This window comes from Eutrigla gurnardus, assembly GCF_963514095.1.
Source record: "Eutrigla gurnardus genome assembly, chromosome: 16".
In the NCBI taxonomy this organism is placed as follows: Eukaryota; Metazoa; Chordata; class Actinopteri; order Perciformes; family Triglidae; genus Eutrigla; species Eutrigla gurnardus.
In genome coordinates, this window is record NC_139927.1 from 12,032,610 (window position 1) to 12,049,657 (window position 17,048).

Here is a 17,048-nt window from a genome sequence, read left to right on the forward strand (position 1 = left end):
ACACACACACACACACACAAATATTTAAGCTGAGCAGCCTCCTCCCAGCATTAATTTCCCACCCCTCAGGCTACTGTTTGGGAAAAGGAAGCAGAGAATTTATCTTTAAAATGTGATAAAAATGTATGAAGCTTTTTCTCAAAGCGTCTCTCCCTTTTACTCCCAACTCTCTTTATCGTTTCCGACTTGCTTTTTTTTACTGGTAACACTAATCTCCTCTGCACTGACACAATATAAGTTATCAAACAGAACTTTTACAGCTGATGAATTGCCTCTATATGTTTCTATAGAGAATTGTATTAACTGTCCGAGGCGTTGTGATGGGAGAAGGAGACGTCAGCAACACAAGGACAGTCAACTTTCAGCTTACAGAGACACACTCCACAAGCAATAACTGCCAGATGCAGAGTGACAAAAAGACTGGATGAGTGAAGTTTCTTTTTACTTTTTAAGCAAAACATATGTCATTTTAAAAAAAAATCATCAAATAGTTGAAAGCTTTATATTTGGACCACCGGAGCAAAATCTGAATCTGAACGGTCATATTATAATTTACAAAGTTACATAATGTATGACGGCATCGTATGTCAGTGAGTAAGTATGTTTTCATTCCCTACGCCCATGATGTTGTGGCTTCGAGCTCATGAAATAACCAATCGATGAACTGGGTGTGCAGGATTGGTTTGGGGCTTACAGTATCTATACAAACTGCTAGTCTCTTCTCTAACAATCTCTATTGTAGAAATATATTGATTGTTCTTGCTGCTGGTGGAGTATTACGTTTTTCTGACATCTCTTCTGGCACGTATCCTGTTCATCCTGGCTGCCTGTTTTCAGTTCAGCTCCTGTATTACAGCAACTCTGCAACACAAGCCCTAATACCTGATATATGAAGTTATATAAAATATAAAATATTAAGTCACTCTGACATTGTTTTATTTCCATTTGCAGGAGATTTCTTACTGTTGAATTTGTCATGGTTTAAGGAAGTTCAATTAATGTCTTATACTTCTATCTATATTTAAATTCATTAATTTATGGATTTATACATTGCCATCACTGTAAGTAAATTGTTGGGAGTGAGATAATAAAAGAGATGAAGAGATAGGCCATTCATTCAATCATTCTGGTTCATGGTGTTAGCCAGGATTCCTGTTGGGAATAACAACGCTGTACTCACCGTGTGTATTGATGAGATCTGGCAACATGGAGACATCTCTAAAAACAGATCAGAGTAAAAGATCATGCAGTCAGACAACCATAGAGGCTTCAAATAAACCCACAGACAGACAAAAGCGGCAGCCAGACTTATTATGAAGAGAAAAGGGTAAAATGATGTCTATTAAGTGCCACTAAGCAGAACACTGACATTATTTCCAAGCTTCTTCTGCCCTGATTTTCTGCCAGGTTTTGTGGCAAAAGTTCAACTTAATTAAGCAAATATAGACACCTGTGTGTTCAGTGAACTTCTGGCATGAACTTTATGACAGAGACAGTTTAACAAGAACATTCATTTTGTACATTCCTGGAGTAGTTTAACTCCCCAATGCTACCAGGATGTAGTCTGTGGCGTCCTATAGCTGCTTTGAGGATTGTGTGCTGTACTGTTCTTTGGATGAATCTCACGGAAACTTGCACATTGGTGTAAGCAGACCGTTAACTAGCTATAGTAGAGGTACATGATTTCCTGTGCAATGACTGATGACATTTTGGTTACACTTACTTTGCCGTGTACCTCCAAATAAAGTGGTTCAGATCATCTAAAGTTGTTGCTTGTTTATCAGATATCAGCAGTTACTATTTCCTGTCACCCATCCGTCACCCACAGAAAGAGACGTTATCAATGTACCCCAATAAATAACCCCTCAAAGCCTCTGCTTGCACACTTTATCGTCCCATCCAGGTCTGTAGAGCATTGTTAGCGAAGCCAAGGATAGTATATATGAAAAGAAATTACACACCTCGTGTGCCTCAAAACGATTTGTTAAATGAAAATTGGCTATAAGTCTTAATGTTGAAATGACACCATTTAACTCAACAGCTAGGCAGCTTTAACAGCTCAATGCAGCATTATGAGGTGACAATGTGTCTGCGATTATGAAGCCTAAGTAGGCAGATGATAGTCTAGTTGGCTCTCTGCTGCAACTCACATTATTAAATCTCTCTTTGCCTCTGAACAGTGGACTCAGCCAAATGTTGTTATTTTTCTTGAATGAATAGGAATGGAAGAGCAGGTCCAGGGTTTAAGTAAGAATACTCCCCGGTAGGAATAAGAGCCACAGAACCCGTCCTTGGTGCCATTTAGAACCTCTGTGTCTGTGACTGAGAACAAATCTTTGCTGTGGTCTGGATCGCAGCTCATTTTTAGGCTTCTAGCATAATACCGCTATTGTCTGAATAAATCTCATCAGCGCAAGTGGTTGAAGGGGAGAAAGTAAATGGCAAACTTGGGGAACAGAATAAATTACCTGTGGCTGGCTCTGCAACAGATCACCCTTTCCGAGGACCCTCTGGGTGAGGTGTTCATCCATAAATCACCAGGCTTGTGCATCAGGAATGTACTCTCCATATGCAATAACTCGGTAAAGTTTTCTCTCTCCCTGCCTCTGATTTAATGTGTATACGTGACTTCCTGTAGCACTTAGTCTCAGCTAAATTAAATCAGATACAATGAGACGAGGGTGCCGCTTCCAGTATTACAGACTCTCTCTTGACCACTTTTGGATTTGCTGACTTTAAGGCATTTGTCCATTTGTTGTTCTCTTGGCTTCACACTTAGTTAGTAAACATCTCTGTTCTCACTTTATTGGCTACACACAATCCTTCAACTGCACTACTGCCTGCAAACGGTCATCTATATGGAAATCACTCTCTGACTGTGCTTCTATCATATAACACCCACACCTCTGTCGTTCATTGGAAGCAAACAATGACCTTGTGAAAAATTGTGTTCTTTGGATGATGACATTTCTGCAGCCATATATAGTTACATATTCACCAACTCTCCATGACAATTAGTGCAGTCTTAGTCCAGGCCAGGGGAGTTCAAAGTCTGACACTGTGGGTCTAGAAGACCCAACATCAAACAGAAAGTATAATGACGTCGGTGAGTTAGTTGCCCCCCGTTATTTTTAACGCCTACATTCGTTGACATTGCGTCAAAAAGGAGCCGTTAAAAGGATGCCGAGTTAGCCGTTAGCCGTTTCTAATTGCAATGTCGCCATGGGTGTACAGACAACTATCGCTGGTTTATGTTGATACTGAAGAAAATCTTTAAAAGGTTCTTATTCCCAAGCAGCTTTATGGACTTTTATATCCTGCTTTCAGGGAGTCATGCTATGCTAGCCGACGTCAAGCTAATCGCCGGTTGGCTCCTTGGATACCAAACGCGGACATAAAGTTGTCTTAGTGGACAAAACGTTATTAAGAGCTAAAATATGAGTGGAGCTCGGACTTACATTTGTCAGGCGGCCAGAAACAAGACTGCAAAAAAAATGCTAACGTTGCTCCACAGCTGCTCCAAGTGTTTAGATATGACAGACGTCACTCCGCGCTAACTTCAGACGACATGACGCATGTACGGGTTGTTGCTCCGCCCCCTTGTGGACAACATGTTATACGCGTTTTAGAATCAAACCAACCAATCAAAGAAATAGAGCACATGGAACAGATGTCAAACGAAATGGTGTGTGGCAATACATAGACTTGGATGAACAGAAGATGCATCACATATAGCCTAAAAAAAAAAAAAAACATTATAAAAATGTGGAAAAGATGCAATATAAAAATATAATTAAAAACTGATTATGAAACACTCAAATGCTATCTACAACTTTGATGTCAAAAAAGAACAAAAGGACACACAAATAGGTCCAGAGAATAGTAATGATCTAACATTTAATCATTTGCCAACTTTCATTTATATTTCACTAATAGAGGAGGAAGCATCCCATTTCAATTATGGATAACAATACACTGAATTATGACCATGCTGAGTCAGTTTTGCAGTTTTAATTTAAAATTAGATTTGATTCCGAGTGTGAATCTATATTTCAGGCTACAAAAAAAATGCAAACCCTGGACTCGGTCCAACACTAATGTGCTCATGTAATGATGGATGTCTGTGAATTAGCCGAACAAAAGTCCACAGCACTCAGTGATCTATGGCACACCACCCATCCTAACAATAACCTTGATTAAAGGGCTCGTTGCATGACTCACCCATTAGTTGATTTTCCAGATGGTCTTATCAAAACCATCAATCTGTATTGCACACTACCTTCAACGGGGCTGACTACTTAATATTCATGCATGCGTAGATAAGAAGTTTTTGTGTTACCTTCATGAACTGTACAGCGTGTGCAGGATGGATTAATCACGGAGCCACAATGCACAAGGGAACAGACTGTGGGGGCTGCCATAAACAGATAAGCACAAATGAAAGCTGAGCGTGCATCGTGGTAGAAAGTCACGCTGTTAGATGTGAAAACATGCTGACTGCCCTCCGAGTTTATGACTTGATTTTCTGTGCTATTTTGAAAAGTGGTTTCATTAATGCCTGGGCTGCTGAGAAATAAGACCCACAACAGTCAGTGACCACGGGTTACAACTTTGATAATGTCACTGTCCTCATCATTATGCAGTTTATTTAAATTTGATCTAAAGTTTGCAGACGGTTTAAATACCAGGGAAAGGTTATGTGTCGGTAATGGAGTAAGATATTTCTGTGGACTGCTGGCTTACAGACTTTAAGTAGACTCGGTTTTTGTCTGCTGAACCAAACGACATGTTATCTAATCTAAAAATAAAACTAATTTCACATACCTATCATCATCACCAAAAAATTGGGAATTATTACGGATTTTTGGGAAATGTTAACATATTTTTTGATTAGCTCTTTTAGTTCATGAATTACTCCACGGTGGTGTAGTGGGTAGCACCGTCGCCTCACAGCGAGAGGGTCCCGGGTTTGATTCCAGGGTCGGGTTCCTTCTGTGTGGAGTTTGCATGTTCCTCCCAAAGACATGCAGGATGGGGATATGTTCATTGAAGACTCTAAATGTCCTGTAGGTGTGAGTGTGAATGTTTGTCTGTCTCTACATGTCAGCCCTGTGATAGACTGCCTTCGCCCAATGTCAGCTGGGATCGCCCTCCGCGACCCTGAACTGGTAGACAACGGACAATCTCAATCTCAATCTGTAATAAGAGGTGCCAGAAAGACATTGCTTCACATTTTTTTTAAGGGCCTACGAGCCGAAAGAGATTGGGAACAACTGCTTTAACACTGTTTCTCACAAACCCTCATATCACCAGCTTGACAGTCTGAGGCCAAAAAGGGAGATAGAACACTTTTTTTTTTTTTTTTTACAGACTACAGCTTTTCTGTAAAATCCAAATTACTTTCTGTCAATGTTTTTTATCAGAAGTTTTATTTTTATTTTTTTTTCAAGAAAAAAAGTAGTTCCAAGTGTGAACTATTGACAGAGAGAAATGTATTCAGTAGCATTTCAGGGCATGTTTCTGGGAAGAGTTGTCGATTTTGTTTTATTGTTATTTTTTTATGGTTTTTCTTCTATTTTGTAAGAAGCACAACAGAATTCACTTTGCTTCCATTGGCATTTGGTATTAAAAATAGATATACAACACAATATCTCAAAATCTAAAACATAAATACCGTAGAGGTAAGTTAGAAAATCATTTGTTTGTTTTTCTTGTCATTTGAACTAACTCGTCAGAGTTCACCAGCCAATGTCATGACGCTACAGAGAAAGCCAAATAAACTGGTAGTTAAGGAATCAGGGGGCGACCCGCAACACCTTGTGTTCAGTAGCACAGGATGCCATCATGAGGGACTGCGGCGAGGCAACAGCAACCCAGTTTGTTCGCCATCCATCACTGCAGCACAGCAATTTGCCCAAACAGCAGAGTGGAGTCAGAAAATACTGGCATGGCACAAACAAGGAGAGAAAATGTCCCCAAACTGTAGCTGCGGGGGTGGCGGGTGAGCAGATAAACAACTTTCCGAAGCAGCATTGCGGTGCTGTGTGTGTGTGTGTAGAGGCCAACGTGCGTGGGCCTCCTCTAAATGTAGCACAACAAATGGTGGAGGGGAGCTAAGCCAGCGTCCACGGGAGACGCGCAGTAGCTGCCCAAACGGGCTTGTTAGGGGGCAGAGAGGGAGCTCATCAGTGAGCAAGATCACGGCTGACAGAGGGGCTTGTTAAATGCAGCACTGTAGCCAAGAGGGGGGGTCATTAGAGGGAAGCACCAGTAGCCTACGCTGGCCGTGCTGGTCTCACCAGATGGCTGCTGGTCTGCTGGCTGAGGAACAATGTGGATATCCGTCATTATCATTTTATGTGCAGGGAATCATATAGAAAGCGTTCATTCCGGTCATGGTTTGACTTTGCCACAGTTTGATATTTGAAACTTTGTCAGAAGCCGCCAGCTTCTTATTCACTTGGGTGAAGGAGCTTCATTTTCTTCTAAAAAAAAAAAGTTTGCGTGCGACTCTGGGACACGAATCTATGTTGCGACATTGCCCCCTACTGGTGCTAGTAATAAAACAACAAAAACAAAAGTTCTGATTGATGGAGGCAAGATGCAATCAAGACATGAATTTTCCCATCAGTCGCCTCTCAATGGACTCTTCACATGTTGCCAGCCCTCACTATAAATAACAAATTGTTTGCAATCACCCTGTCTGACTAAGTGCAGCGCTCTTCAGCTTGATTATTGCTCAAGACAAGTTTCCAGTAAGGACCAATAAATTATTATTCATCATGCACTCAGAGAGAAATACAAGCTGTTGCAACGTCTAAATCAGAAGTGGGCCTCATTTAGACACTCTTTTCAGGGATGCTTCAATCAACAAACAGATGATTTATTTACTACCTAGTCATCACACATATCCCAACAAATACAAGTATTGTTTCATTTTATTATTCTGAGTGTTGATGTGAGCTGATGATGTTGGAACTTTAATTAAAAGCCAGTGAGTTTTTGAAGAAACGACGAAAGGATGCGCTCAAACCAGGGTGACATGTTTTGAGGGGACATAAACTACTTGAAAATTGATTTCATCTCTGCTGGTGCAACGAGTAGCCGTGAGGAGGACATCCAAGTCATTTACTTTCCCTTAAGAGCCATTTCACCACAAAATACTGTCACATATATTAAACTGCTCATATCAAAACGGCAAAAGCTGCACCGTGTCATTTATTTTCTGGTTTAAGAGGAAAAAAGTTTCAAGTTTCCTCCCCCCCAAGTGTTGTGCTTTTCTGGTAATAAATTCTTACAGTCAAGAATTTTAAAATAAAGTGCATAATATTCTTTGGAGAACAAGTCCGGAAATCCAAATCTGATTTACAGTCTAACTCAAAGGGATGCTCCTCATTACACATTCAATTCTGCTTTTTTTTTAGTACAGCCTGTCCAAACAGTGGTGGGGTCTTTTATTGATTAAAGAATGAGCTGTCTAAAGGCTGGAATTACAAAGTTGCATTATGGGAAATGGAGGATCAAGGGTTTTGGACTTGTGACATCGCAAAAAAAGTCAGGGTGTCTTCAATGTTGTACATTCAAGTTTCTCTCAAGCTCCTCTAACTTTATGGAAGTGCAAAAGCAAATCAAACATTTAAGTAAACCTACAAATATTAGAACAGTAAGAAGTGCATTATTTTCATCCAAATTATTGTATAGTGTATAAAATAGCATAAAATGTAAGCATTTCCACCGTTGATTTTATCCTAAATATGGGGATAAATTGCCGTAATAATTCTAAAACACGAGTACTTGCCATGGGGAAAACAAAACAGCACAAGCAGCAGATACATGTACAAATGGCTTCATTTAATTTAAGTGTTTCACACAAACAATCCAAGAAGTTATGAGACAAATCTACAGGAATTATTTTTGCCATTTTATTTTTTTTTCTTCACATTATTGCTTTACAGTAAAATGCATTGGTTGGATATGTCCAGTATAGCAAGACAATACATTCATATAAGTTATACAGATGTCCTCAGTAATGTTTTATAGTAACTAACTTTACATTAAATATATTTTTTTTATCATTATTTATTCTTGACAAACAACTCCCACGTCACATTGAGCTCACAGTGCATCAGGTCGCATTCAATCAAGAAATACATACCGGTCCTCTTTTGTGTTCACTTGCCATTTCTAACGCGTGTTCTAAAGTATGTTCGCTTATTTTGTACACAGGATTTCCATACAATCTGGATTTATGCAGAGCTATGACAAGTATGGCATCTGAATTCTACTATTTTTTTTCCTCTTCCAAAAAAGAAAAAAAAAGTGACTTGGTAACAAAGATGCCAGTTAAACAACTGGTGAAAACGTACGCCGTGTGGCAAGATGAGGACGACAAAAGGAGCAGTGTTTTTCCCCTGCTGTGTGCGTTACCAACCAAAACACTCAAACCTGGCAACCGGGACATGACCACACAGAGCAACAAAAATATACACACAAAAAAAACCTCAACACTGCACATTCTGAATCAACTCAAGTACAATACAGACGTGACTTCCCTACAGAAAACAAAAAAATAGGTCCTGTTTGTACAGAAGACCCACTGAAAGGAGGGGGGGGGGGGGGGGTGTACAAGGATGTCATTGGGGGTGTGTGGAGGAGTCTGTGGGCCCTGTGTGGTCACTTCCGTCCAATAAACAGTCGTTTAAACCCTGATAGAGTCCTTTTGAAAAGTGACAACGTCCCCAGGGCGGTGGAGGAAAAGCCATCCATCCATCCATTCCCTGCTGCACCCCTGCTCCATCAGCTAGGGTGGGTGGGGAGTTAATGCCCTTGTGCAAGTGGGGACAAGAGTGGAGAAAGAGGGAAAGGGGGGAGGGGGGGTGAAGTGTCGGACTTCCCCTCGCTGTTCCAGAAATGCCCACCCGTTGGGCTCAGTTCCTCGGCCGCCACAAACACACCTGTGAGCTCACACATTTAAGTACTACGAGAAAGAAAGAAAAAAAAACCGACGTCACATCTCCACAGGATCCCCCGTCTTTATATGGCAACCTTGCAGGGGGCCTTCTGTCACATAGAATTCTTTAAATTGAGATTGCATATACAAGTGCCTGCTGCCAACAGCGGGGCAGAGGAATACTCTAAACATTTAAAACACTCTCCACACGCGTTTGTAGTCTCTGCTCCTCACGGGCATTTTTGCATGATGTCAAAATGTCTGGATTGCAGTGTAGCCTGTAGCTGCCGATTTTTAGAAAGTGGGTTGGGGCGGGGGTTTTTTTCCTTTTTTTTTTTTTTCTCCCCTGGAGATGCCCAGAAGCCCTCAGCATTTTGCTGTGCTGTGGAGGAGCTGCATTTAATGTCCCAGCATGCACTGCAGACAGGAGGCGGGTGTGCTCATGGTGTTAACGAGGTTCCAGTCTGTTCGACAGTTGAGAACCCAGTGTGGGAAACGTAGCGTGGGCCCGTACTGAGCACTCACAAACACACAATTGTTCTCTCTCACACACACACACACACACACACACACACACACATACACACATAAGGAAGCACTAGTTGATTCAGAATGAGAGGACGGCTGTTAAAGTGCAATATCTACATGTAACTCAAAATCAAGAGACCATCGCCATCGCCATCTGCTGGAGTTGTCCATCTCTGAGTTTCCCTGATAACCGTCGGCTGTGGTTGGCACCCCCCGTCCTGGGTAGAGGGGCTGCGGTACCCCCTACTGGGCAGAGGGTGTTATAGCGGACAGTCAGTGTTGAGAACCGTCTGGTTTCTTTGCATTTTTCTGCCTCCATGCTGTTGCCGGCTCGGGATGACGACCTGATGACAAAAATCTGATGCATCCCACAGATCTGGAGACAGTTTTTTTCTTCTTCTGAAGTTGTGCAGAGGGAAAAGTGGACCGACCCATCGCTGAATGAAAATAACGCCGGAGTGGAGTCGCTACCACCAGCCAGATATCCCTCCGAGTGGTCAAATCTCCTTACAGCACAAAGCAAGAAAAGCATTTCCATGTGCAATTTGTTTCAGTGAAAAACAGGCAATGTCCTATATTTGCAACAAGCTCTCCTCCGTATTTCATACCAGACAAAACCTTGGTTTGAAAAAATAAATAGAAAAAAAGTGTTTACAAGTTTACATTGTGCAGTGCTGCATATGCATAACACCCTCACAGTCATCTGATCTGGACTGTGATACATCTTGACGCAAAGTGTCCTGATAAAATGTCTTCTTTTTGTCGTTTTTTTTCCCCTAAAGAAAAAGCAGATTTGATCAAGTAGGTTGAAAAGAGTTGCGGAGGGTGAATGAAGTGAAGCACTAACAGTATATGCTCCCTGATGCCAACGGCCATGCCAGGGGGGTTGGGTCCAGACTGGAGGAGGGGAGCTGCCAAGGACAAAGCCCTCCTCAATGGGGTCGAGAGGGGAAAAGGAGTATACTTTTTTTTCTTTGGGTGCTGGGGGGGGGGGGGGGGGGGTCACTGTAATTCTTTTAGGTGAGAGTGGTCTATGTGGGGGGGTTTTGGTTGGAATCGTAGGATTTTCTTTTCCTTTACAGAATCTTGTTTGGTTTGTGGAAAGGCTTTGGAAATGTTGTGGAAATCTACAATGTGAAAAACAGTGAAAACACACACCAACAATCAACAGGGGCACTTATGATTCTGGAGGTCCCCGACATCTAAAGGCATGCTAGATGGATAGAAAGTTAACAGGCGCACGGAGGAACTAAAGACTTTACTGCAATAACAGGCAATGCCCGAAATAATGGGCATTAAGGACCGGCACTGTGTGACAAGGACAAATTGGAGACATAGAATGGAATCCACTTTTACAGCGTGTACTGCCTCTTGAGGAAATTAGATTCATATTTGGGACTAAAAGGATTACAAGAATGAGAGTGAAGGGAAAAAAAAAGTCTGCAGATAGGTCCAGTATTTGGAAAAAAAAAATTGTTGGGGCTGCTATGGGAGCGTTGAGGTTTTGGTATCCGCGGCATGCTGCTGGGCTCTAGTCATCCATGCACATGGGCAGGTTGACAAAGGTGAAGACGTTGTACTCGATCATGACAGAGAAGCAGAGGAAGATGGCATACAACACCAGGACGTACAGGCCCAGCTTCACGTCTAGCCTCCATTTGTTCAGGTGGATCCCCAGCACCTGCAAATACACAAATCCATCAGAGGGGCTTGTGTGGGCTCCAAATTAAATCTTAGTGTGCAGTGGTTTGAGTTACAGCAGGTGATAAAACGGACCAAAACAAAGCAGAATCACTGGCTGCAACCACATTTCTACATTCTAATTATTTTTTATAATTCTGTATTATTGAATCCAGAAAGCTACCTCTCCAAAAAGAAAAATGCGTTGCCTCCTGTGCACCAAAGGATCTTTCACAGGAAACATTTCCACACTGAACTTTAACATTTTGATGAACCATTTATATAACGTTGTTCCGTCATTGTTGCATAACAGTGAATCCGTCTGTGACGGGAGCAGCCAAACAGGGATGTTATTAATATTAATGTACTGTGGATTAATTTAAAACACGCATAGTGACAGTGCCAAACATCATAAACAATTGCTCACTGTGAGGGCCACAGAGCCCAGAAGAAGCACCACCGAGTACACCAGGCCCCGACTGTTGATCATCACCTACGAAGCGCGAGAGAGAACAACAATTCACCTTCAGCTCCTCGATTTGTTCATCAAATATCAAAAGATAAGGATACCTGGATTTTGGTTGTTTATTAGGCTTAGATAGTTCATAAAACGACATGGTTCTTGTAAACAAGCTCCTTACCTCTGATCCATAGCTGACACACATGGTCTGTATCGCCCAGGGAACCCCAAGTCCCACGAGAATATCAAACACATTACTGCCAATAGTGTTGGACACCGCCATGTCTCCCAAACCTGCAACAAAATCAAAAAAGTCAATTTATAAAAGCGACTAGAAGTTTAAAGCAAGGATATGAGAGATTTTCATCTTTCTGTATTATTTTCAATTGAAGACTAACATTTTACTGTTCTGTACTTTTATATTCACAAGGGCATCCGGTTCCCCCGCTGACAAAGGGCGACTTCTGCACTAGTGATATAAACTGTGTACCATGCAAACACCTGGCTCTCCACCACATAATACATTGATAAAACCGTTTCAGAGGGAGAATTATACCTTGCCGAGCCACAATGAGGCTAGCTATGCAGTCTGGGACGCTGGTGCCTGCTGCCAGAAAAGTGATGCCCATGATGACATCAGGAATACCCAGAGTGTAGCCGATTATAGTCACCTGAGAGAAATGCACAGTGTCGATGCCAATTTCAGCACTCAGGTCTCAGGCAAATGCCTATCGATTCTTGCTTTCCATACAATCATGAAACTCACCATCCAGACCATGAAGTAGGAGAAGATGGCAATCCAGACGGTGGACAGGATGAAGGAGAGCATGAAGAATCTCTCCCAGCGAGGCTTGGCACAGTTGGGGACGGTGAAGAACAGCAACAGGAGCAGGGGCCACGAGATCAGCCACTTAAACTTGCTGCCGTAACCATCTGCAGAAGGAAAACCCGATAGCACGAGATTAATCTCTTGCTCTTTAGTACTACGGTGGAGAAAAAAGGTGTATTTCCCACATGACAAATACCAAATACTATTGTTATACAATACATAGCTTTCTCCTGAAGCAGAAAGCTATGTATTGCTTACATCAAGTTCTTAAAATAAGCAATTACAAATGTGTGAAATGTCAGAGATTATGAATAAATATTAATATCCATCCACGTCTTTACTCACAAATAACTCAGTCAAGTTGCGGATACACAAATCCCACATACTTGGAATATGAAATGGCGAGATGGTTTCATTTTCCGGCTCCTCGGTGGGTTTGTCCTCTGGCACGTTTCCATTCTCGATCTCAACCTTCCCGTCAATCACTTGCGTCTCCACGCCATTAGCAGCTTGGACCAACTTCTGGCGCTTTCAGAAAAAAGAAACTAAGTCAAAGAGCACATGAGCAGACATGCTGCAACTTTCACTGCTGCGCTGCTGCTGCCATATTTCCGTTTCTGCAGTCATAAATTAAAAATGTATGCTGAGCAAGTGAGATAAGGAGACTCTTTGGGACTCAACTCAGAAACACAAACCTGAACATAGTATACGCCCAAAAGAAGCATACAGCAGCAGCGGCTTAAATCCTCTTATTGGGGCAACGACGCCCAGCTGTACCTCTGTAATGATGAGGCGACTGGCCATGCGCAGACGGGTCTTGGGTCCAAAATGGCTGGTGACCATGACACGGAGACCAGCTTCTGGAAACCTGAACTTTGAAGGGCTGGCGTTCATGATCTCATCCACCATCACCACCGATCCACGGCTGTAAGCCTTGGTGGGCTTGACTGAGAGGTGGAAGGGATGTGAAGATTAGTGAATGAATGAACAATCTACCAGACCATCAATACACAGAAGTGCATTTTCATTCATTTCTATTCATTTTCTTTGTTCTAATCAAGTGCATGTACTTAATGCCTTCCTGACAGTGAAGCGTTATGAAAAGGTACACCTCATTACAAAATCCTCAAAAGACTAATTAAAACTTAAGAGCCAATGAGGGATATGTACTGTATGATATAAAAAAGGTCTGTAGTGTCATTTTGTACTCCTGGGCCAAGTTATTAAGGATTAAAGAACGCTCACCCAAAGCTACTTTGTCATCATGTCAGAGATAAAGCTGCACCAGGCAAGATTTTTTTATTTTGTCTGCACGCACTATTCCCATTCCCCTTAATGACAACGTGGGCAGTTTAACGCCTACACAAATCAAACACGTCACAGCAACAACATCCCCTAAACAACAGTGTGAATATCTTCTCCCTAATCTTTTCCAAAGTGACCTGAAAAATCATGTTGGTGCCTCGACTTTGCTGGAGGGAAGAGATTCTGGGCAGAATTGTTTGTTGCCTTTCAAGGACACGAATTGTATAACATAACGTGTTGTCACTCTTCTTGTGACCATTTTTTCCAGATAATCTAGTGGGTTTGTAAATAGTTTAGTTGTCTAAGATGAAGAATTTTCTCAAGCCGCAAAGTACATTAGTACTACACTATTAGCCACACTTGATTAGTAAGATATGAAATACTCGTAGTAATGTATGATGTTCGCTGGACAGCAGCATTGTGAAAAAAGATGACTAGACTGCATAAACCTGAAGATATTTGCAGGATGTAATACAGGTAAATATGTAAATATGAATAAGAATCATTTGGAGGGCTAAAATATTAGTTCTGGGCGTGAGCATATTCAGTTATGATGAAAGTACTATATAAATAAATCAGCTAGTCTTGACAGAGAAGCAGATTAAACTGTCCCAAAAGATTTCTTTCCTTCTTTCACTTTACTTTCCTCTCATCATGGAGGAAAAGAGCAGTTTAAAATATTTGAGATTCCCCCTGGACACACCAACGTTGAACCCCCCCCCCCCCCCCCCCCCCCCACATCTCTTTGGTAGAAAACATCACACAGCAGAGTTAACACGATTTCTGGGTACTGAACTTCAAATGGCTTTCCCAAATTGCCCGGTACAGCTTTGAAGTTTGCCTACCAGATGTGAATATTTATGATTGATCTTAAAATGTATATGAAAAATTTAAACTAGCATCTTTGAGCTGACTATCTCAAACCGTTATGCAGGTGTCGGAGACACCAAATGATCAGTCCACTTCAGTTCATTTCTGCTCCGACAATAATAAAATGTTTTATTGGCATCCTATAAATCCTCATTTACCCGGCGTTCACAATTGGCTGTAAGATGCAGGGTATGGGGGACTAAAAAGTTCTACAGTACACTTATTTGTTTAACTCGGCCTTAATCTGACTTATTATGCATGCAAGAATGCACATAAATTAACTGTGTAAACAGAGCCGGCGTAAACATTTCTTCTTGTGAAATTCATTACCACTTCAGGAGTGAGTGGGTCTACACTCCAGAGACCAGCAGAAGAAAAGTAGTATGCAAGCAGAAAGAATTGGCACACAGCAGCACAACACTGTTGACAGTAAGCAAGAATAAGTTTAGTAAGGCTAAACAGACAGGCATGTTAACACTAATGCAGCAAGAGGAAAGGGTTAAATCTGTCGGAGGGGTTAATCGTCACCAATGAGAAGCTTCTGAAAGGTCTAAGACAGGAAAGGAAGAAGTGGAGAACTGTGGCTACGATGAAATATCACCCAAAGTTGACATTGAAGATATTTTTAAAGTTTTTCCAGAAGATTTTGAAAAGTTTGAAACCCAAGACAACAAAGGCCCCTGACATTAAACTGCACTACCAAAAGGAAGATAAAGCACATCTTCATTATACTGTTCCCATTTTAAATGAGAGCATTTCATTTCGGGGCCCCCCGTTAGCTCAGATAAGCTTCAGTTGCTTATCACAGAGGACTTAGCGGGCTGAGAAAATGAATGCAGGAACGTATAGAACATTAAATTACCACAGGAAAAAGAGGAAAGTAAAACAGGGGGAAATCAGACAAACTGTCTCTCTTCAGGTAGTGCAGTTTCATGAGATCAACGGGCCGAAGTTTTCTTAATCTTGGAGATCTTGGAGAGTCGAAAAGATCCATACCACTCATCAGCAGCCGGTTAGCTTAGCATAGACTATTGTAGCATAAGAAGAAACGGGTGTGAACAGGACAAACCTGCTAGTGACTAACTCTGCATACAAGCGCCTCTGAAGCTCAGTATTAACACGTCATCTCGTCTGTTAAATTGTTAACTTGTGGATTCACAGCCGTTATGTGCCGGACTATTTCTTCCGCTACTTTTGGACAAAGCCAGGCTTGCAGTTTCCCCAATTTCCAGTCTGTACTAAACTAAGCTAACAGGCTGCAGCTTCATCGTATTGGGCAGATAAGAGAGAGGTATTGATTTTGTCTTTCGTCAGCAAGAAAGCAAATTAGCATATTTCAAACTAATGCTTTAAGGACATTTCAGCAGAATACAGTATAAGAATTAGAAATGCAAGTTAGCTCAGCAGAAAGGAGCAAAGGTTAAAGCCACAGACCCTCTAACAGGAGGAAACAACCACAGTCTTCCAGAGAATCAAAGTCAAAGCTTCTAACAGCCTATTTTCGCCATTTTAACATCCAATTCATGTTCGGGCAGAGAATAGTCTTGGGTACACAAGCCTGTCTGATTAACCTTACCTGAAGGGAGTAAAGGCAATGACGGGTCGTCATCCCAAACATAGTCATAACTAGTATTACCGTCCTCCATCTCACTGCTGGCCGCAGCGTTACCATTGGCCACGTTCTTGTTCGACTTCGGCCCCATGAAAAATCTCTGCATGCTGGAGTTGAATCTAGTAACCAGATGGAACATAATCTCTAAATTAGAGATCCGGAAATATTTTAGCCCAAAGTGCAAGAGGGAAAGACAAACAAGAATGAGATTCACAGTTGCAAATATAGTTTATGAGCTTAAGATGAAAGGCTCCAACTTGTTTGTAGCATAGATATAGTATGTAATAATTAGCCAAAATAACCTTTCTCCATAATTCTATAGAATTAATTTAGAGTTAAGGTTTCCTTTCTAAGAAAAAAAAAAAAAAAAAACCTCATTACACAATGCAAAAAATGAAATATTTTGTTCTGCACAAAATAATAAAAAGGGAAAAGTGTTTCCGTTTCCAATCATATGACCTTCATAAAAAGGCACACAGGCCTTTAATAGCATCATTCAAATGCACTTCATACAAATGGATCACAAACTGGGAGTTTAACGATAGCGGTTCTTAGATTTTATACAGATTGGAAAATATGAAACCCAGAACCGACCAAGGGCTGCAAAAAAAGACCCATAACTCTGTTAAAGATGTAAAAATCTAGTGTAAAATAAAATGTAGAGCTTTAAATATAGCTTCCATCGTGATTCTACATCAGCTAGTTCATGTAATGTTAATAATCTGTGTATTTCTTTTCTGTAGCACCGCAGTATACACATTTTTAACAATGACTGTAGCATTTAAGCCGTCAAGCGACTGGAAACGTGTGGTTA

The 17,048-nt window shown here is 41.4% G+C and overlaps 1 protein-coding gene across 2 annotated transcripts in view; it reads right to left on the minus strand.

The window, feature by feature from the left end:
- Positions 1–7,830: 7,830 nt before the first annotated feature.
- The window catches only part of slc24a4b (solute carrier family 24 member 4b), a 29,442-nt gene continuing 20,224 nt past the window's right edge, over positions 7,831–17,048 (minus strand). The window contains exons 10-17 of one of the 2 annotated variants that reach the window (XM_084030401.1): positions 16,259–16,353; positions 13,225–13,394; positions 12,834–12,969; positions 12,385–12,551; positions 12,175–12,289; positions 11,800–11,912; positions 11,586–11,651; positions 7,831–11,159 (exon numbers count right to left, since the gene is read on the minus strand). In XM_084030401.1, coding sequence (XP_083886527.1) covers positions 11,010–11,159; positions 11,586–11,651; positions 11,800–11,912; positions 12,175–12,289; positions 12,385–12,551; positions 12,834–12,969; positions 13,225–13,394; positions 16,259–16,353 — 1,012 coding nt within the window. In that variant the 3' untranslated portion in view covers positions 7,831–11,009. Of the gene's footprint in view, positions 11,160–11,585; positions 11,652–11,799; positions 11,913–12,174; positions 12,290–12,384; positions 12,552–12,833; positions 12,976–13,224; positions 13,395–16,258; positions 16,354–17,048 lie in introns of both variants that reach the window. The other variant, XM_084030400.1, reaches the window with a different exon arrangement.